General features: G+C 44.1%; 1 protein-coding gene across 11 annotated transcripts in view; it reads right to left on the reverse strand.

Annotated features, from left to right (window-relative positions):
• Carmil1 (capping protein regulator and myosin 1 linker 1) overlaps positions 1-22,461 on the reverse strand; it is a 276,607-nt gene that overhangs the window by 155,145 nt on the left and 99,001 nt on the right. For all 11 annotated transcript variants that reach the window (XM_031358897.1, XM_031358895.1, XM_031358896.1 and 8 more), the window contains exons 3-4: positions 9,983-10,033; positions 5,597-5,656 (exon numbers count right to left, since the gene is read on the reverse strand). In XM_031358897.1, coding sequence (XP_031214757.1) covers positions 5,597-5,656; positions 9,983-10,033 — 111 coding nt within the window. The remainder of the gene's footprint in view (positions 1-5,596; positions 5,657-9,982; positions 10,034-22,461) is intronic.

Below are 22,461 nucleotides of genomic sequence, written 5' to 3' on the forward strand. Positions count from 1 at the left end.
CTCCCAATTAAGTCTCTTACGCTTATAACTGTTTGGGCCTAGTGTGGTGTGTTCTGACACAAGCCGCCAATCAAACACATCATGTGGTAACATTATCAAGACTTGATTGATTTCTGTACCCCCAGATTTCCACAAAGAAAGGAAAAGAGCAATAATTAAGGCAAATTTCAGTAATCTGGTAAAATATTTACTCATTTATACACATGGCACCACATTCTGCTCCAAGCATTTGACCTGAATTGATAAACCATAGTTAGATGGCAAAAGTTTAATAACCCCAGTATGTTAGCAAAAATTCATAATCAACGTTAGATAGTGGGAACAGAGAGATGGTGCATCAGTTAAGCGCACCTGCCCTGTCACTCTTCCACAGGACCCAGATTCAGTTTCCAGCTCCCAATTCAAGCACCATCATTAACACCAGCTTGAGGGGATCTAATGTTCTCTTCCCGCCTCCAGTAGGCATCTGCATGGTTCGTTCTCTCTCTCTCTCTCTCTCTCTCTCTCTCTCTCTCTCTCTCTCTCTCCTTAGTTTCGTTCCTCCCTCCCTCTCTAATAAAAATAAAATCTCTACTTAAACAAAACAAAAAACAAATGGGGGACTGGAGAGATGGATCCGTGGTTAAGAACATTGACTGTACTTCCAGAAGACCTGGATTCATTCCCAGCACCCACATTCCCGGCTCACAACTGTCTATAACTCCAAGATCTGCCGGGTGGTAGTGGTGCACACCTTTAATCCCAGCACTTGGGAGGTAGAGGCAGGCGGATTTCTGAGTTTGAGGCCAGCCTGGTCTACAAAGTGAGTTCCAGGACAGCCAGGGCTATACAGAGAAACCCTGTCCTGAAAAACCAACAAAAAACCTCCAAGATCTGACACCCTCACACAAACATACATGCAGACAAAATACCAATGCACATTAATAAAAAACAAAACAAAAAACGAAAAACTTCTTAAATGGTCAGGTTGCAACTGCAACTAGCAGATGTCATTGTCCTCATGACCTCACACAGACTGGAGGCTCAGGGGACTTGAGGCTTTCAAGTTACTGATCCTCCCTTGGGGTTACGCAGGTTACTAAGTCTCAACCTCCAGATCACAGACAACCAAATCGTGGACTTGATTTAAAGCCAACAAGCCACTCAGATTTGTTTAATCCTAACTAACTGCCATAAATGTTGTCTGTGTGTGGGCATATGTGCAAAGGGTTGGGGGCCACAGGGTGACAGGGTAACAGGTGACAGGGAGAGACAGGATGAGGCTGCTGACTGGGCATCTGTACTTTACAAACACACTAGAGGCCACTAGTAGGAAACACAGCAGGACGTGAACACCACAAGGGAACTGGAAATTCCGTCTAACCTGTAAGCCTATAAACCATGCTATTGGTTCACTCTCGTCTCCTAAGCACACATCACAGAGACTCGTAAGAGCTGCATGTCAGGGACTCCCTGTGACGGGAAAGCTATGTGACTTAAGCAGACAGCAGCCTGCCCAGTTCTTCTAAGTGGTCGGCATACTGAGGTGGCAAGGCTACAGCTTATGGAAGGGTGAACTCCTGCGGCCATGGGAGAAAGCTTGCTGTGCCAACCTCTCCTTCATAATTAAATACCACAGTCAAATCATACTTTCAATATAAACTTGGCATTAACATTTGCTAATGCCCTCTGAATCATAAACAGACATTCCTCAAGAGAGGAGCCTCAGATGACATCACCATCCCGTCACTCATGAGTGAAGACTCCCTCCTACGTATGTTTGGCCATTTGGGTAAACATATGTTGCTGTGACTTTTTTTTTTTTCAAACTCTAGCTTCAGGAGAACGATAAAATATTGCTCTCAGCTGAACTATGGAAAAATTCCAAGAATTTGTATGTAATCTCAGCTGTCGTAAATGACAGCTTTGACAGTTTCTTTTTAAGAATATTACCAACAACCTAAACAAGCACATGTTGTTAAGAGGTAAAACAATACACTTACAAAAATAAAGATCAGAGAAAGAACTGATGGGATGGAAAAGCAATTCAACCAGAAAACAAGTTTTTTGAGATGATCAATAAAATAAATGTCTAACAAAAGTAACCCATCTGTATCTGTAACGATTTCTGTAGATACCACAAGTGAACATGATGAGCCATTCGGGGAGCAGTGATGTCACCTCAGAGCACAGGAAACTTCCAAAAGTCTGAGGAAGAATTAGTGCTAGTTCTGGTCCCATAAAAAGAGACACACAGAACAGAGACGACTTCTTAGTTCATATGGTAACTCTACAACCGTGCTAACACTGATTGGAGAAAGAAAAGAAAAAAAGACAATCTAGTATCTCAAACAGCACTACAAAAAAACTCTTTCCCAAAGTTTAACACATAAAATATCTATACGTAACCTAAGTGGGATATATAAATATATATTGTAACATATGTGGAAGAATAATAGCTAAAATGATATTTTTTTAAAAAATTAAATGTAATTTAATAAAATTAAAAATACATGGGGCTGGAGAGATGGTTCAGTGGTTAAGAGCACTGACTGCTTTCCTGAAGGTCCTGAGTTCAAATCCCAGCAACCACATGGTGGCTCACAACTATCCGTAACGAGATCTGATGCCCTCTTCTGGAGTGTCTGAAGACAGCTACAGTGTACTTACATAAAATAAATAAATAAATCTTTAGAAAAATAATATATACATATAGAAAATAATGGATATGATAAAGAAAGGGAGTGTTGCTACTAGGTGACTATAGCAAAATAAACAATGTAAAATCAAAATCAATTATATTTTCAATATAATCAACAATATATAAAAAGGTAACGTGTTCTGACTCATGGGGATTGTCCTAGGAATGAAAGATTCAATATTCATAAATAAGTAAGTATAATTCTTCATGGAAAGGAAGGGAGGAAATCCTAAAAATCACTTCAATCTCAGGAAATAGAGAAAAATATTGGATAAAATCCAAAACTGGTCCTGATAAAAACTCAACCAGGAATAGAAAGGAATTCCCCTAACTAGGTATAATCATTCCCAAAACAAGTGTACAGATAACAATGCATTTCTTAGTGAAAGAATGAATCTCCCTTATTGATTAAGAAAGAGATAGGAAATTCTGGTCTGGCCACTTCTCTTCAGTGTTGTCCTGGAGGTTGTGGCTCAGTGTTACTAAGGTCTGAGACTTGGTTCTACTCTACCTGGAAGCCAATGGCTGGGCCTCTTACTGTTCCACAGATGCTGGCTGGAGCCAGGAAGCTCCTTGTTCACAGAGTTAATGAATGGCATAACAAAGAGGCATGGGCACTGTGGTAGACTCCCCAGAGCTCAATGTTCCACAGAGTAACATGGAGAGATTCAGGTGGATGCCTGTAAGTGAGTGTGTGTTTGTGTGTGTGTGTGTGTGTGTGTGTGTGTGTGTGTGTGTGTCTGTATGTGGAGTGTGCACACACACTCTCTACAGGAACCATTGTGTATGTGCAGCTTTCTGTTTTCATGGGAAATGGGAAGTAAGCTTGGTCTTTCATAGAGAAACATTCCCTCTTTCTACAACGTAGCTCACTGCAACATAACTCTGGGAAATGTCCTAGGTAGAAAGAAGTCGGTGTACTGAAGTCTTAATATATCCAGCCAGCTGTGTTGGAGCATATAAAATTCAGGAGTACCTACCTCCCCATGGGAGTAAAGGCAAGAAAAGGAAAAGCTTTCCATATTCACACAAATGATGATACCATCTCTATAGGAAACAATGAAATCTGTAAGAAATGCTGGCTCTACCAGGTGAGCATAGTAAGGTGAGCAGAATGTAAGACCAAAATGCCAAAATCAATTATTTGTATCCAGAATATTGTTTTTAAATTTTGGAAGGGCAGGGGAAAGACACTATGTACCTGTTAAAAGGGTTAAAGTAAATGAGACTTTATCTATGCTCAGTGGGATATAAAAGAAGTAGTCTCTGGCATACTGTTGGTGGCAACCTGAAACAGTAACACCCGTAGGGGCAGGTTGATAGCACTCAACACTAAACACACCTACCACAGGAGTCTGCCGCTCTGCTAAGACATGTACCCATGGTAAATGAAAGCACTTGTGTATAAGGTAAGAGATCCTTGTACACAGAGATAGCACTGGAGAAGCCAAGGAAGTTAAACACACAGCTTGTCTCTTTAAAGAAAGATGTTTGCCCGTCTCCCATCCAGAATGCTGTAGTTTATAACCCGGTGATCCTTTGCTATCTGTAGGGACCAGGTACAACTGTACCCCGGCCCCCAGAATATTATGTTTGACTCTCACAGACTCCCCCCACCAAAATCTTGAGCACTGTTTCTTGGTCCTCAAAATGCATCCTTACGAGAGATGTCATTTGTACTTCATAATACCCTAAATAAATTCTCAATTATCTTAGGGCCAAACCAATCTTGATTCCCACGGGCATTATGCTCACTGTAGTCATTCTCCCTAGAACCTTATCTTGAGCATTGTTTCTGAGTCAACAGAACCCATCTTCAAAGAGTTTCAATGTAAACATACATTGCTTACATTGCAGCTTTGTTGAGTTAATTGTCATCAGAAAACATTTCTCCGGAATTGTGCTGCTTAAATATGGCTAAACAACCTGGCATCAGACTCCAGAGGTTTGGCCCAGAATCGGCTGACTCAGTCAGGCTAAATCAAGTTTTATTCTTACCTCACCCAGGTCATTTCCTGCTAGTCACGATGCTTGCAGGGACCTACACATACATGCCCAAAGACCTGAACATAAATATTGACAGCAGCTGAACCTGGTACAGTCAAAACTGGAAAACAACACACTGTCCAGCACCAGAGGAAAGGGTAGACTAGACACATCCATGAAGCAGTGTACCACTCAGCAACATCAGAAGTAATGATACACTAAGACACTCGGTAAATCCACCTCAAAATAGTTAAAGCGAATGAGGAAGGCAAGACTGCAGACTGTATGATCCTGTCCATATGAAGTCTTCTGACGTGTGACCCACGCTCTACGGCAGCAGAAAGCAGGTGCCTGCAAGCGATTGCAGATGGGGAGGGGACGGAAGGTGATGCATATATTCATTATCCTGACTGTGCTAACAGTTTCATGGCTATACATATGCCAAAAGTTATCCAAGTTTGCACTTCACTGCTGCAAGTGAAACTATTTTTAATCAGCTTTCAAGCACCCAAAAGAAATCACTTATCATTTCCTTCCAAGAAAGATTTCCATAAAGCCAGGCATGTGGCTCACACCAGTGTTCCCCATACTTAGGAGGCTGAGGCAGGGGGATTGCTGAGAAATGGAGGCCAGTCTTGTGTAGGGTTGGGGGTTCTTTACATAGAGCCTTGAAGCTTTGGTGTTAATCCATCGTACAGCATGGACAAACGGACAAGGCAGTAGCTGGCATGGGAGCCGATTGGTTCTCTTGATTCCCACTTTTCTCATCAGAAATGTGCTTCTCTCCACTACTCATACAGCCTCTGATGTCTCTTCCCTCCTAAAAGGCTACTCTCCTCTTGCTTTTTAGTTGCATCTCAGAAAAAAAGAAAAAAAAAATCCTTCATGTACGTGACTTCACAGTGACAGGCTCCTAGGGCTCATACTCACCTGAGCTGGCTTGTGGCAGATGACTCCATGAATCTCTAGATAGCTGAAGGTTAACTCGAGCTGTAATGAGGGGGAAAGAGGAAGCAGAGACCTATAATGAGAGCTTCGAAACATATCATTTGAGGTTCAAAACATGTTCTAATCAGAACTACCCCAAGGCTAAGTAAGGTTTGTGCATCTTCTGTGGATAAGCTGCTTGGTAACCTCTGTCCACCATAACAGACCTGGGATTTATCATATCTCAAAAGAGGTATTGCCTACCTCACAAAGAGAAGAGAAGAAGCGGCATGCCTGACTTTTACAGTTCGCCCAGGCTCAAAACAGATGAAAGGCCTGCACTCTACCCCACTGCGAATACTCTGGCAAACGCCTATAGGACACCACGCCACCAAACACACATCTCCCCCCCTTTTCTCCACAGTGCTGCTTCAGAAAGCCTCAGTACACATGGCCTAGCCCTTCGTCCTCTTTGTGCCCCACTCCACTCAATCACTAAAGTTACCTTCTCTCAAAAATCCATAAAATTCCTGTTTTAGGTAGATTTGGATAAATATATTTATGAATTTTAAACTATGTTTAATGGCATGTACTTAAACAAAGCTACCCTTTCTCTGTGTTTCCACAAATTATTTCTTTTACATATTTTTTAATTTTTATTTTATGATGCTAGGCACCAAATCCAGAATGTGCAAAGCGAACACCCACCCTGCCACTTAGCTGCCTCCCTTCGTTTCTCCTCCTGGGATCTTCACCTTTCTGTCATAAATGTTCTCCAGACCGTAGTACATTTCCTAATCTGTTTATGATCACTAACCTTTCTCCAAGTTTTGCAGGACTGTCATCTCATTACACCAAATAGTCACAGGATATGAGGCTGGAAGATGGCGGAAGATGACTGGAACATGCATGAGCCCTATCTCCCATTAAACCTAGAGGCACATCTGCATCCTTTGGTACCGCTGCGGGGATTCTAGAAATGCCCAGAGACATTGCGATCAAGTCCCTTATAGCAGGGCACCCTGTGCACGTTACATATGTCCTCCTAAATGCTTAAAGTCTTCCCTGAAGCTCCTACACTGCCTACAACAACACAATGTAGAGTAATCAGCAGTGCTGTCTGGCCTGGGGAAGAATGAAGAGAAAGTACCTGCAAGCCAGCACTATTTTTCACAGACTTGGGATCCATATAAATGAAATCCAGAGATGTGAAACCCGTGGCTGCAGAGGGCCAGCTGTCATGCTTAAGGAACAAGTGCAGTCAACCCACAGGGACTAAACTCTGCTCTCTGCTGTCCTGTTAGGCCGAGGCACTCAAGTAGGACAAAATATTAAAGCAGAAGATATCAAAGTTAAACACCTAGAGGCACAGTGATATCTGCAGCTAGGATCATAGAACTTGGTGTGGTGGCTGATGTCTGTAATCCCAGAACTAAGGAGGCTGAGGCAGGGGGATTACCATAAGTTCAGGGCCAGTTGGACTATATAGCAAGACTTTATTAGGGAGGGAGGTATATGAGAATGACTAAATGAACTCCTTCGTTCATATTCACCTAGTCAACACTTCTGAACAGCCTACTATGTGCCACACTGGTAATTCTAAAGGGAATAAGATGTGTCTTCTTTTATGAGCTACATGAACACTTGAGGGCCTATATTTTGAAATATTCAATTACAGCCACTTTTCCACCTAATGTTACCAAGATCTACATCTGGGTTGAATTCTTTAAAGTATAGTAGAAAACTTCATTACTGACAAATACATAAACACATACAAATGCACCTTGACGTTCCACTCCTTTTTGCAGTGGTAAAGCCACTTTTATTTGAGTCAAGCCTTACTCACAGATGAGGAGCTAGTGCCTTTTGAAATGGAGAACCTGGGGTGGAGGATGCGACTCAGTTAGAAGAGGGCTTATCTAATATGCACAAAGCACTGGGTTGGATTCCCAGTGCCACATCAACCAAATGTGCTGAATGCCTTCTCATCACAGCATTGGGAGGTAGAGGCAGAAGGGGGAGTTCAGAGACCTGCCTGGCTATAGGAGACTCCATCTTAAAAAAAAAAAAAAAAAAAAAAAATGAATAAAATAAAATAGAGCATTTGAAGGCCCCTGTTTTGTAGGTGAGAACAGGCATTTCTAGATTGTGCTTTGCACTCCAGCTCTGTGTAGAGTAACAGTGGTGTGGCCCTCAAGGTGTCGATTTTCTCAGTAATTCACTTTCATTAACCTTTGACATCTCTCCCTCCTTGTTTACTAAGTATCTGTTGCTACGGAAAGGACCTCTCACTTAAGTGCCTGATATAACTGCTACATAGAGGAACAGGGACCCTAAGCTCTCATCGAATCCAGCAGACGCAGGGTGGATACACAGCCATGAATACCGCACTGACGCCAGTTACCAGCTGGAAACGTGAACTTTTGTGAATTTGTCTTGTGAGACTGCACCACAATTAGGATGCTTTTGTTGTACCTTAACAAGGGCCTTGACTGGGTTCAACCCCAAGCACCATATAAAACCCATTTCCCCAGCCGACCCTTCCTCTCCCGTCGTTTCTAAAATTGTCTGGTACTCAGACACCGTCCAGGGGTACCCCGAGTTCACAGCAGTCCGCCTGTCTCCCCAAACACTGGAACTACAGGTGTGTGTCACCCTGCCTACCTATTTCTTCATGAGTGACCTGAGACATGTGACTCAAGTATGTACACATTTGAGATATCTCACATGCTTACCAGATATTACCCAGGAGTCTTCTCTTTTTCTTTTCCAAATACTATCTCTCATATTGCCTAGGCTGGCCTTAAACCCACGATGTAGCTCAGGGTGGCTACGAGTTCATTACCTAGCTGAGGATGACTTTTGATCCTTGGACCTCCTGCCTCTACCACTCTAGTGTTAGAATCACATGCAAGAATCTCAGCTCTGGAGCTTTCCTTTCACTAGGGCAAGTAATTTTTTTTTCAAGCCCATCTATCTCCATCTGCAATAATGCAGCATTAGCTTTGTTTCGCACCGCCTTCCACCACTGCCCCTGCCCATTTCCTGGTTTAAGGCTTACTAGGTAGCCCAGGCTGGCCTACAACCCAAGAACCCTCTGTCTCATATTACTGGAATGCAACACTACACCAGCTCTGCCTTCAGTATTTTTAGAGAGAGTTTAGTCCAACCTCGTTGCCATAGTAACTGATTTAGTTTATAAGACAGGGAACGTGTCAATTTACACATCAAAAGGGTTGGAACCTAAAGTATCTTTCCTTAGTGAAGCTAGAAAGAATTAAAACTTGAAGCTTAGTTTGTAACCTGAGAAAGAAGGGCTGCTGTGAGTTTAAGTCAGCGCCCCCCCAGGGGTCGGGGAGTGGGGGGGAGGAAGGTGTGCATAGGGAGCCCAGGGCCAGAGTAAAGACCCAGAGGAAAGGGACCAAGGAAGGGAAGAGGGGGAAAGGGAAGAGGGAAATGAAGGGGGAGGAGAGGATGGGGAAGAAAGAAGGGAAGACATAGGAAGGAGAGGGAGGGCAAGAAGGAGAGAGGGAAAGGAAGGAGAGGGGAAGGTAGAAAAAGACAGGGAAGGGGACGGGAGGAGTAGGGAAAGGCGGGGAGGAGGATAGTGGGAGGAAAGAAGAGGGGACTGTAGAAATGGAAAAGAGGGAAGGCAAGGAGACAGGAGGGGAGTGGAAGAGAAGGAAGGAGAAGGGGAAGGGGAGTAGAGGGGCTACGGGGAGGAAGAAGGGGAAAAGGTGGGAAGGAGAGAGAGAGAAAGAAGAGGGGACAGGAGAGTTTGAAGTGCTTCTTTCCACAGGCAGACTGAAGAGGGCACAGAGCTCACAACCCTGCAGTGCACCCTTTAGAATCATGAAGATTATTTCCCACATGTAAAACCCAGATTGAAAAAAGCCTCTACTCCTGGACTGAAGCAAATATGAAAGGGAGTTGGCACAGCACAAGTGAGGGAGAAATGACTGGGGACAAAGAGCCTGGGGACGGAACATGGCATGCTTCACCACAACGTGTTTCTTGCGATGCCTCTACAGAAAGAGTTGAAAGGAAATGAAAAGCATGCTCCAGGGCGAGCTCCGGGGACATTCTAAAGAGGAATAAAAGAAAACATGTGTGCAGAGACAACCCTGACACATCAGCCTACATGCTATGTCCTGTGGAGTCTGTGAAGGCATGTATTTTAGAGCAGGCTTGTCCAACAGGCAGGTAGCATGCATTCCAGAACAGCCGTGCAGGCAACTTAACATGTATGGAGATAACATCATATCAAAATGTCAAAGGTTGGACACCCCTTCATTTGAGAATCTGTGGATAGGTGCGAGAGTCTGCACATGGATATGCACGGAATGTGTCTGTCAGTCCATCTCAGAAGGAGAGCTCATTGATGCTTACCTTGGTGGGGATACGTGCGGACAGGAGGAAGGCCCGGCATGATGTGAGCACCTGTAACACAAAGGCGGATGTTGGAATCAGTACTACAAATGGGCCTGAAGTGTTTCAGTCTCATTGCTAACTTCAAAGACACTAATACCCTAAAAGCTTCCTGTTACTCAGTGTTGTGATGTGTCATGGCTCTTGCCCTAGAAGGGTAGGTGACCTGGGACAGCTTCTTGATCCTATAGAATTAGTTCCTGTTCAGGTGTGCCTACGTGGAGGCTATAGTGAACAGTAACCCATGAACTCTCTGACGAGCAGTCAGTCCCAAGACTAGATCACTGAGTGGGCAAGCACTGACAGGTGGTTATCTTAGCGCCCGAAGTCAGCTACATCAATGGCAAACAGTGAAGGGCCAGGTGCCTTCTCATTTGCACTTCCCCAGTGACAGCACCCGGGTTTGCCTCCCACTTTCCACCACAGGGCACAGACTGATAACACCTACGTAACACACAGGCAGAAGAGCAATCAGACTAGTTTCCAAGAGACCTTCTCCAACTTTGCCTACTTGGACTTGAACTTCCTTTCTGGTAATCAATTAGTGATATCTGTACAGTATAGGATCCTATGGCCTAAAAGCCTCTCTTGCCATGCAGAAGACCCCTGAGCAGGCTACCTGTCCATTATCAACTGGGCTCTCTGCACGGTAGAGATCCCCATGGGACTCACAAGCTTCTGAAGGAAAGAAAGGAGAGGCCAGAGCCCTGCAAGCAATAACAAGAGAACTGCCTCCCTTCATTTTCCAAAGAACGTCCTAGTTACTAAATGCCTAGTTTAGCAAATGACTCCTAGGTCCTAATAGAATCCTAAGTTTGAATAGAATCTTAGAAACTACAGATCAGAACGTGGAGGTGATATGGTTTAATGGTTGGCTCAGCTAGCATGTACCAGGGCCTAGGCCAGCCACCAGTAATAAGGAAGAGAGAAGAGAGCTACGCGACGATCTATTTGTACCTAAAATCTTCACTGCTTGACAATATGATTCCAGTAAGGCCTGAGACTGAAGGCAACAGAAGGAGTTTACATTGGAAGATTGTATATGCTGAGTCAATCATGGCCCTTGGAGGCCAGACAAAGCAGCAAAGCAATAAATACAAGAAATGTCAAGTGCAGGCAGCATGGTGGCTCATGACAACGAGTGCAGGATGCAGAGAGCCTGAAAGAAACACCCTAAGAGGAGAAGACATTCCTTTCAGCTGGTAGCTCAAGAGGTCAATCCACAACCACTTGAGCTCACAGCCTTGGAGCCTATGCTGAGGAACAGCATAACAGGAAGTGCATGTGGAGCATGGCTGTGACCACCTGCTGGGAGGTAGGAAGCATGAAAAGTGGAGAGGTTACCAATACCAGGATCCTTTAATGAGTCAATTCCTGCTGTGCAAACTAAACAGTCTGACATGTGCTTGTGTTTAAGCTATGGGAGAAACACTGTCTTTATTCCCATTTTGAGCACAAGAAACTACAGCAGACAGATATCATGCACCTTGCACAGCAGGAACAGGCTTTCATGTGATCCAGGTGCTGGCTCCCTCCTTCCTGGCTGATGTGTGATGAGCAGCTCTGCCCCACCATATTTTCTACTGTTACACAGCAATCACAACAGCATGGAGCTGGAGTTCTGACCCAGATGCTCTAGCTACACATCAGTCTTCCACACTCCAGATTCTAATCTTTCCTTTATGAGTCAGGTTCCTCTGGAAATAACACATGTGGAACCACAGACAAGTCACAGAACATTAAAGCCTTATGAAGCAAATGGAAACCCATCAGCAGCCAGAGGGATGACCGGTTGCCTAAGAGGAAGGTCAAGTTTCTATTATGAGTCAGACTGCCTTCCTACCACCATCTCAGCATCTGGTCATGGCTTGATCTCTCTTGTTATCTCCACATGCCCCTGCCTTCCTGGGTCGAGGTGTAGACCTCTCAGCCTTGGTCTCTCTCCGTTCTTCCCCTCAGATCCCCTCTCTGATGATGCTGCCACTCCTCCCACCAGGTCTCTTTGTATCTTGCTCCAACCTCCTCTTTCCTCTATTGTCTACTCTTGCCTCAGCCCTTTACTTCCCACCCCTTTAATGACTATAGATCCTGGGCTGTCTTTATACCACCTGGAAAAAACAAAAGACACAAATCATAGAAGATATACTGCATTCCAGGAGAGTATTGCACATATGGCACAGTCACAGAGCAATGCGAACAAGCCATGAATGAAAATGAAGAGATGCCTTTGGATATCATTATACAAGGATTGTAAGGGTAATTAAGCACTGACAAGGTCCCCTGTGTGCACCTAATTAATAAGTCTTAAAAGCTAATCTCAAAACACACACTTAAGCAACTGAAACAGGGCAGCAAATGACATTTTGAGCCTTCCTGCCCCGAGCCCATGGGAATAATCACCTCCCTCCACCAGTCACCCAGGTCAGCAGACCAGTGGGTCCTGTCTCTCGGATCAAGTGCCGCTCCCTTCATCAAGTGCCATTACAAGGTATTTCTGGAGGCCACAGGATGGGTATCGATTAGTATTAGCACATTAGTACATAGCATTAAACAAAAACAGGATGGAAAATAAAAACAAAACAAAACCATGCATTCCTCTTTGAGTAAGAGCCATTTCTTGGATATAGGAAGACATATTAATATCTAATGATCATTCTGCCTTCTCCCTGGAATAATCAGGCTCACAGTCTGTGGCCCTATGTGCTGACTTTCTATTTGAACAAGTATTTGTGGCCATGCTATATAAGTATACAACATCCTTTTGAAGTTAGACACAGTTTAAAATAAATTGTTTGAGAAGAGACTCATTCATGAGAGAGCCCAGACTTTGAAGGAAGACAGACAAGCCATGATATTTTTGTGTTGGCTGGTCCCACCTTCTGGGAGCCAGCTACGCTCTCTAGAGTCATATCGCAATTCTAAGAAAGTTTGCAACAAAGTAGGAAGTGAAGTATAGCAGATCTTTCACCATCGGCCCAGGCTTTGCCAGGGCTGGTGGTCTGAGAACACAGTGGATCCTCATGTCTGGACAAGACAAGGTTCTACCATTCTGAACATGCCTCTTTCTTCATCAGCAAAACCTGAGTCAATACACGAGGCTCCAGCCACCCAGGAATCCCCATCCAAGCAGTCTCCAAACTGCTCCAGGATGTTGCCCCAGAAGATTTGTAGGCATTGATATGGATTTCACCTACATGGAAATAGCCAGCATCAAGCTCACAGGGAAATATGTTAGTGTACCTTCACCTTGGTATGACCATATACTTCACAAGATGCGACTTAAGAGAGGAGGCTAACTGGGCTTACAGTTCAAGGAGTTACAATCCCTTGAGGCAAGGAAGGCACTGTGGGAGGAATATGAGGTGGCTAGTTAGTGGCACTGTGTCCATAGATAGAAAGCAGAGAGCCGCCAGAAAGGAGAGCAGGCCCCTTGCAGTGAGGCTCCACCTCCTAAAAGTTCCACAACCTTCTCTAAGGGCGCCCCTAGCCAGGGACCAAGTGTTTAACCACAGGAGCCTATGAAGGATTCTTCATTTTTAAACAAAAACCTCCTCAGTGGCCTGGTGTGGGTGGGCCTGGTGTTCTTTGTATTTTGATGCTAATTCTGCTCTCCTAGGGGGCTGCAGACAAGGAGGGAGTTACACATACTCAGGTGACTTCTTGTGAACAAATAGAATTCATTTATTCTAATGAATAAAGGAGCCAATCACTGGACGAGTAGGAGGGACTTTCGGGTTGGACAGAGAAAGAGGGGAAGCAGAAGAGAGTTAGTTCCCTTTTTTGGACTGGAATAGAGTGAGGACAAGATGTAGCTATGAGTGTCTCCCGGTCTCAATGGCGGATCCGTCAGGATTTGCCACTGGAGGATTTTGATCTAATAAGGCTTACAAGATTAGGATTTTAGTTGCTGTGCCCAACAACTGAGTTACCGTTGTTTCTGAAGTAAGTTTGTGTTGTGTTTTCCTTCATGCAGCAGCTCTTCAGGGTTCAAGAGAGAAAGGTATGGTGGCAAACTGTGAGTTTGCCTGGGGTGCACAACAATGGCCATGGAGGATTTGAAGCATAGGTGTGGTAACGACCCGCTAGTGGGGACCTAGTGAACTGGGTGGAGAGATTGTGGAATTCTGAGTCAGTCTCCATGAGATAAAAACAGGTTGGCCATTGCCCACCAGTGCACGGCAGGCCAAGCCTCCAGGGCAAAGAGTTGCCAGCACAATCGTGGGAACATGTTGGTTCTTTTGTTTGTTTGTTTGTTTGTTTGTTTGTTTGTTTGTGGGGTTTTTTTGTGTTGGTGAGGGTGGGGGGTTCAAGACAGGGTTTCTCTGTGTAGCCCTGGCTGTCCTGGAACTTACTCTGTAGATCAGGCTGGCCTCGAACTCAGAAATCCGCCTGCCTCTGCCTTCCAAGTGCTGGGATTAAAGGCCACCACTGCCCAGATTGGTTCTTTTTTTTTTTTTTTCAAAATTTCCCCCAAGATTGACCATGACCTCCATCGTGGTCAAACCTCCTCATTTCTGAGGGCATTTCCAGGATCAGCACTGAGAGTCGTCTCAGGAACCCAGGCCAACGTACATGCTTGGATTTGGGCCTCAGAAAAATGTGGATTGAAAGTCTGTTTCTCTCACTTTCTTCTACAAAGCTGACCCCTCTAGCAGAGGAGAGGCAATAGTGAACAAATGAGGCTCTTCTAGCAAGAACAGCCACCCACCGGACCACCACAGCAAGGTGGGCAGGGCCCCTCCAGCACCTAGCACACACTAAGTGAACAGAGGCTTCTCTTGTAACTCTCCCTTTAGGCCCAAGGGGTTCTAAAGGGGTAAGAAGATTAGCCAGCCAAACCATATGACAAACGCAAACACCCGTCTACTCTGTGGGGTTTGGTGGGGCATGTTGCTTATTTGGTTTGGTGTTTAGTTTTATGATACAGAGCTTTGCTATGCCACCCAGGCTGGTCTTGAGCCATGCAAGTTCCCTGCCTTCTAAGCACTACAGGAAGTTGTGAGCTACCCCACAAGACAGCTCAGCAGTTGAGAGAGCACTTGATGCTCTTCCAGCAATATTAAAATTTGTTCAGAGTTGGATCATCCAGGTACCTTTATTCACTCAGTCTAAACCTAGATGCCTCCCTATATCCCCCAGTTTCATTGCTGAATATAAAGTATAGATAAACTGAATATAAAGTGTAGTGTGTCTATATCCCCATGTCCAGCTTCATATGATTGTAAATAGGGTTTTATTGATATATAACCATACCAGTTAGTTCAATGTACCATCCCTGACATTAAAGAAATAATAATTATAATGTACTTGTGTGTGTGGGTGTATCTATGTGGCAGTATATATGCATCAGTTCAAATACACATGGAGGCTAAGAGGGTACCAAATCCCCTGCAGCTGGAGTCAAAGGTAGTTATAAGCCATCTGATGTGGGTGCTGGGTCTTTGAGAATGTCCTGTTGTGATCCCAGGCTCCCTGGAGCAAACTTCTAAACCTGTGTTGTGCCTCAGCTTCTTCCTCTGTGATTGAGAGCAATAAAGCTGCTGTGGTCGCACATACTGACAATCCTGAGAGGCTGAGGCAGGAGCACAAGTGACTTTGAAAATTTAAGGGTTGGGGAGGTGGCTCAGTGGGTAAAGTGTCGGCCATGAAGCAAGAAGAATGATGTGAAATGCCAGGTAGGCCCGGCAGCCAACCTGTGCGCCCAGTGCTTAGAAGATGGAGACGGGGATCCACAGAACAAAGTCATAGCCACACCAGCTGTGTAAGTGAGTTCTGGGTTCAAGTGTGGGGTCCTGACTCTATAGGTATGGTTGAGAATGACTGAGGAAGACATCTAACATCAACTTGAGGTCTATACATGAACACACATACACACACCTGGATATGCATGCACACACACAAATACAGACACCAACACACAGGTGCAAACACGTGTATACTATACACAAAATTAAGAATTTTAAAATAGTATCCGTATTTTATAGAGCTGTAAGGTAAATTCAGTGAGCTAATACATAAAGTACTGAAAGGAATTCCGCTACATGGAACATGTTACATAGTATCTGTTTATATTGTTATAAATGAATTTATAGTATGACCATAATGCAGTAAAACTGGGGAGAACAAGATCTAGATTTAGCCTGTGTGAATAAGCTAGCTGGGTGACCCAAGTGTGAATAAGTTTTAATGTCTCTAGAAGAGCAGCAAGTGCTCTTAACCGCTGAGCTATCACAGCACCCACACTGGGTAGCTCATAACTGCCTGTAACTCCAGTTCCAGGGCGATCTGATGCACTCTTCTGGCCCACACAGGCAATGCATACACACAGTACATATAAATACATATATGTGTATATATGTATAATACATAATTATATATATTAAGAGACACATATAACACAAATAATTTATTGAAAAAAAAAATAGTACACTATATCAACTTGAGAGACAGAGACAGAAATTTGCCTGTAATCCCAGTATTCAGGGAAATCGGGTCATAAGAACAGAACAAGGCCACTCTGGGCTACACTGTGAGATCCTGTTATTAAAGAAAGGATAAAGTGAATGAGTGAATAAATGTTGAAACCAGTCTCTAAGTTACATCCCACTATTCTTAACCCATTGCTTAGCCTCTCTCTGGGCTTTCCTTATTCTGGGAATCTCCTACCCTTGGTGTATGTGGACTTCTAGGAATACCAGGCCCCTGGTGGTAAATGTTTGCTAAAAGGATGTCACTCCCATGGTCCCGGATTCTGCAGAAAGGGACAAGAAGCTGCTGAGGTCAGCTTCTATTCTGGTGCCTGGCGCCAGCAAAGGCTTTGTGCTTTAACACCTGTGCAAATCCTTTCTTCCCGCCTGGTTATTTCTGCTTACACAGAAATGGAATGTTTACACACGGCTTGTCAGACATAATCACTCCATTCTTCCCGCTATCCCATTACAGCAAGCTTGAAGATGTCAAGCATGAAAGAAACAAACCAGTGGAACCTTTCCTCACCAGGTAAACATGTGCCTACTTCAAAACAATGTCAATACTTGATGCATCTTTGTTTGTTTTAATAGACAGCTTTCTCTATGTAACATTGGCTGGCATAGAATTCACTAGGTAGACAAGGCAGGCCTCAAATTTACTGCAATTGCCCTGTATCTCTTGAGTACTCAGATTACAGGAGTGAGGCATCATGTCCAGTCTCTGCTTAATGTAATTATATATCATATCCTCTTTCTAAAATACAAGGTAATACAAACTTCTCTAATCTATCACCTGATTTTTTTTTAATGGCATTTTTAAAACAGAAGAGTGAGTGGCACAAGGTTGTAATGACAATGCCCTAGTAGTGACATGCAACAGAAGTGGACCTTCTTTTAAAGTGTCATAGAACTGGCGAGATGGCACTTACCACTCTCTTCAAAAGACCAACGTCTGCTCCCAACACTGACATCAGGTGACTAGAGAATATCTATAAGCCCATATCTGAATGATCAGCACAAACGAACAGCAACGGTGAGCAATAGACAGGAATACAGATCAATTAAATTCTCAGGAATCAAGACCAAGTTAAATTTCTCCTAGTAATTCCCCCTCAGAAATGACCTAGCTTTTTAATTTCATGGGTATATACATGTACACACCCACCCACCCACACACACACACACACACACACACACACACTCATGCATACACTAATGCATATAACACAAACACATAAAAAATAAATAAATATGACCATCATCATGATCCTGAGGCATCATGACCTCAGGCCTCGGAATAGGACCTTCTTAGACCTAGGATGAATATGAGTTAAAGTTTCTGAGGCAGGTCCAAGAAAGAGTTTGTATGGAACCTTCATGTGGAGGCATTTACCCACGAGTGCCAGCATTTCTATCCAGACCTGCCAGTATCTTCCAAGTCCTTAGGAAGAAGCAGGATTGTATGAGGTATCGCTTCCAGCTGAATCAACTGTCATCACTGTTCCCTTGTACAGATCTCTCTCCAGACCCTGAAGGTAGTGTCAGAGTCCTCCATCCTGTGTGTCACAGGTAACAAGGGTCATGCCATCCACGATCACTCCAAAGGACAGACAGTGACAGTTACAGCTAGTGACTACAGCAGTGCACACTTTGGGAGAACATGTCCTCAGACAAAAGGAACGATGTTGACAGCTAACAAATGGATAGGCACAGGACAAGAATGTGGCGTGTCATTTGTCTTTGCTGTTGTTCTCTTGCCACCCACACTTACATAACTTCAACTTAACTGCCTGTGTGTGTTTCCTGGCCTGCCCAAGGAAGAGCAGGTATCCCTTCCTCCTTCCCTGCCCTTGGTCACATTGGAATCTTCATCAAACAAACAAACAAACAAATGCATTCTCCTTCCCTCTTCAGAGCAGAGTTACAAAATACTCTCCAGCTCTGCAAAAGTACAGGTGGCATAGAGCAGACAATCCAGACTGTACATAACACTACTGAGAATAGAGGGGGAGGGAGAACAGCAATATACACTCATTTCAGAAGGGAGAAATAAGAAGTGAGGGAATACGGTGGCAGCCAGCAGATCCAGGCCAAGTTAAATTCTCCTGGTAACTCCTCACCTAACCACTTTCTCATTCTCTTGACTTTGGCATGCCTTTGGCATGGCCTTTAGAGCAGGTAGAAGAATTAACCCAACGGAGGCACTTTCCTAGACATTTCAGCTGACTTCATGTGTGGTGCCAACCTGGCTCCACTCTTCCTATATGGCTCCACTTCTATCATTGGGAACAATGGTGGCTCCATCTAATTACAATATTACTTCCTGAAGATCAACAACTACAAAACCTTACAAGCACGGGACTTTCCGAAGCATTATCTCAGGGCTGGGGATTCAGCTCAGTGGTAGAGTGCTTGCCTAATAAGCACAAGCCTTATCTCTGTGCCCCGTTTTCCTCATCTATAGAACTAAGGACCACACTGCATACCTCAATCAGGCTGTCATAAGGTTGAACACAAAGTATTCAAAATGTGATGGCATCACCAGGCTCCCTAGGGCCTCTATCAGGTTGTCTTCCCACGGCTGGACCCTCTTAACCATTCCACCACACCCTGGCCTGGGATAATTATTGTTTCAAACTCCAAACCTCTAAGCTCTCCTTTCTGTTTATTGGCCGTGGTGCTTGGGTTCAAACCTAGAGCATCACAGACAATGGTCAAGTGTTCAGCTGTCAAGTTTCCAGAGCCCCAGAGTTCCAGGTTTACTACAGAATACTTTGCTTTTAATGCTGCCCCTACCCCTGTTTGGTCATCCCATTCCTCTTTCCACATTCCAGCCTAAAGCACACCTGAGGCTCCTAGCTCCCCTGTCACAGGTTCCTGTCCTACTTTTCCTGAACAAGCTGAATTGCTAGGATTGTCTACTTCATATCTGCCAACCCCACTAAACCATAAAGTATGTGGAAGCAAGAGAAGGCTGGATCATCTTCGTTCAGTGCCCACTATGGCACTTGGCACACAGCCGGTTTGCGCCTCTGCCTCTTGAATGTTCATCTTTCTTCCCGGCCTTATTTCCAGCAACAAAAATTCTGGATTCTAGAAGGAGACAAGTGATCAGATAATCGGAATTTGTGATTCTGCACTGCCCAGAGGCTGGGAATGTCATTTCCAGCAGTGGATAGGGTTCAGGGAAGTCCATCTTAATAAAGACTTTCAAATAGCTGCTCAAAGAAGTAAATGTTTTATGAAAGACGGATCAGGATCCTGATGAGAAAGGTTTTATAGGAAATATAAAAAATATCATGTATTACTTTAGTGATAACTAGCTTTATAATTTAAATACTAGACAAGCCATCTTTTTAAACCAGGACACAGAATCAGGCTTGTTTGTACTCAAAAGGTAGAAGCAGAAAGAAAACCAACTGTGAGGGTATCCTGGGCTACATGAAAAGACCTAGGTCAGCCAGAACTACATAGAGAAACTTTATCTCACAAATTACAAACAAATAAAGCTAGGCAGAGTAGAAAAACATACTAGGCACAAACTTTGTTTTTTAAGAGATGGCATATTTTTTCTCCCTCAGAGCTGCAGCTGTTTTGCTTGGAAAACAGGGAAATCAACCTTCTTACGGGCACTAAGTGTCCTGCCAAGTGGGCAGGAGTTTTGAAACCAAACAGCTCACGCTCAATGGGAAGAATCAAAAAGTTGCAGACTTTTAGCACAAGCAGAGCTCTGCAGCAGCTCTGCCAGGAGCACCGCCTCTGCGGGCCCCACCTCTCCCTCCCTCGGAGTGTAGAGCTGTAGAAGTGACCCCACCTTCTTTAATGGCTCCAACCCTTCCCGAGGTTTCCCCTCTGTGTCAGCAGCAGGCCAGATGCTAGCTAGACCAGTGTGTTACCAAACTGCCAACACAGCAGACTGCAGGTGGATCCTTCTCCCACCACCTGTCAATGGACCTGGCCCCAAATCTCCTTCGGTGTCTTTCTAGGGTGCTGGTGTGATGGCTACAGTCAACAGAGACACTGCGCAGACCTCCAAGACCCAGGGCTGCCCCCATCCTTCCCCTCACATTCAATACCAAGAACCCTGAGCGAGTGAGAAGGACAGAACATAGGTCCCCAGGAGAGGCAGACAGAGGAGGGCCAAAAGCAGAGAGTGGGGGTAGAAGCAGGCTTCTGCCTGAGGAAGCTCCTTTTGGCGGGGAGGGAGAAACGGGTTTTGAAACAGGGTTTTCTCTGTGTAGCACTGGCTGTCCTGGAACTCACTCTGTAGACCAGGCTGGCCTCAAACTCAGAAATCTGCCTGCTTCTGCCTCCCAAGTGCTGGAATTAAAGGCAAGTGGCACCACCGCCCGGCTCTGAGGATGCTCCTTATCAGGAAATGTCTTGTGTGTTTTCTCTCTTGTAGATAATGCATTTAAATTTGTAGCATTTTGTTTCCCAAAGCAATAGCTCCCCTTTCAAAGCAGGTGTGGTAGGTGGCATACTTCCATAATCCTCGCACTTGGGAAGAAAAGGCTGGAGGGCTAGACTTTTAAAGTCCTTTCCCATGGAGGGACAGGGGAGCAGGGGGAGAGAAGAACCCAAACAACCCAAAAAGAAACAAATGTCCACATGAGTACACTTGATCTACTCCATTTTCTTTAGGGGCCATGATGAAATATTATCACAGTCCTTATTAAATAATTAAGTAAATAATTTACTCATTCAACAAATATCATGTGCTTAGCACCATGTAAGCAAGTGTAATAAAAAAATGTCTTAATAACAGCAAAGAACACATTCCAGGGTCCTTCAAGTATCTTCCTTAAATGTTATTAGAATGGCAGCATGCTTGCTCTCAGCAGAGGAAAATGGATCTTTCTATCAAGAGAAGGATGCCCACCCCCCATCCTGCCCCTTCATCACTTCAAAATAATATAAAGCCAGACGTTCCGATTCTAAAGAGTATCCTTGAAGAAAGAAAGGGTGAAGCTAGCCTTTTACCTTCTCTGGTTCTTCTAAACACTGCCCTCATAGAACTTTCCACAAATGTCCTGTTTGTGGATAATCTAATACATAAGCCACTGGACATATATGGAAAGAGCAAGTATAACAAGCATTTGCAATGTGACTAGAGTAACTGAGGATTTTATTTACTTTCCGTGAAATTAACATGAGCCTTGTAGCTGGTAGCTACTATATTAGACCATATATCTCAGGGGGAAAAATGTACTAACCAGTAAACATTTATGAATTACTTTTCAAGTATCCTACTTAGCATTAATTCTCAATTTGACAGCCTAGAATCACCTAGAAAAGAATCATAGTTGAGTAACTGTCTCTAACAGGTTGGTCTATGGTATGTCTGTGAGGGCTTGTCCTGACTGTTAATTGATGTAAGAAGAGAATCGTGTCCACTGTGGGTAGTACCATTCCCTTGGCAGGTGGACTACAGAGGAAGGCAGCTGAGCATGAACCTGTGAGGGAGTCAGCAAGTGGCATTACTTCAATGGTTTCCACCCTGACTTCCCTTAACAATGAGCCTATGAACGGAAATAAAGCCATTACTCCTCCTCCAAGTTGCCTTTGGTCCTGGTGTTTGTCACAGTGACAGAACACAACATAGAATAAGAAGACGAAATAAATTCATAGACTCTAAAAGGACATGTTCTACTTTATTACATCAAAGTCTCCTGTTTTGAACGTAAGTGTGTTTAAGATTAACTTTTCCAGTATTTATGGAACTCTACTATTTTATAGGCCATCCTTCACTCAGGCAATGTCAACCAGACACGGATTTCCTTCGCGGATGTAGACTCAAGGGTAAACACATGAAAATTAAGACTTCAGAGCAATCCTCCAGGCTCTGTATACAAAGCCCTTCACAGCATCAGTATCTCATTTCTCCTCCGAGATCACAGTGAATGACAAAGCTGTGTTAGTCTCAGCATTTTTCCCTTTTAAAGATTCCAGGCGGAGGAAGATTAACAG

This window comes from Mastomys coucha, unplaced genomic scaffold, assembly GCF_008632895.1.
Source record: "Mastomys coucha isolate ucsf_1 unplaced genomic scaffold, UCSF_Mcou_1 pScaffold7, whole genome shotgun sequence".
NCBI classification, from domain to species: Eukaryota; Metazoa; Chordata; class Mammalia; order Rodentia; family Muridae; genus Mastomys; species Mastomys coucha.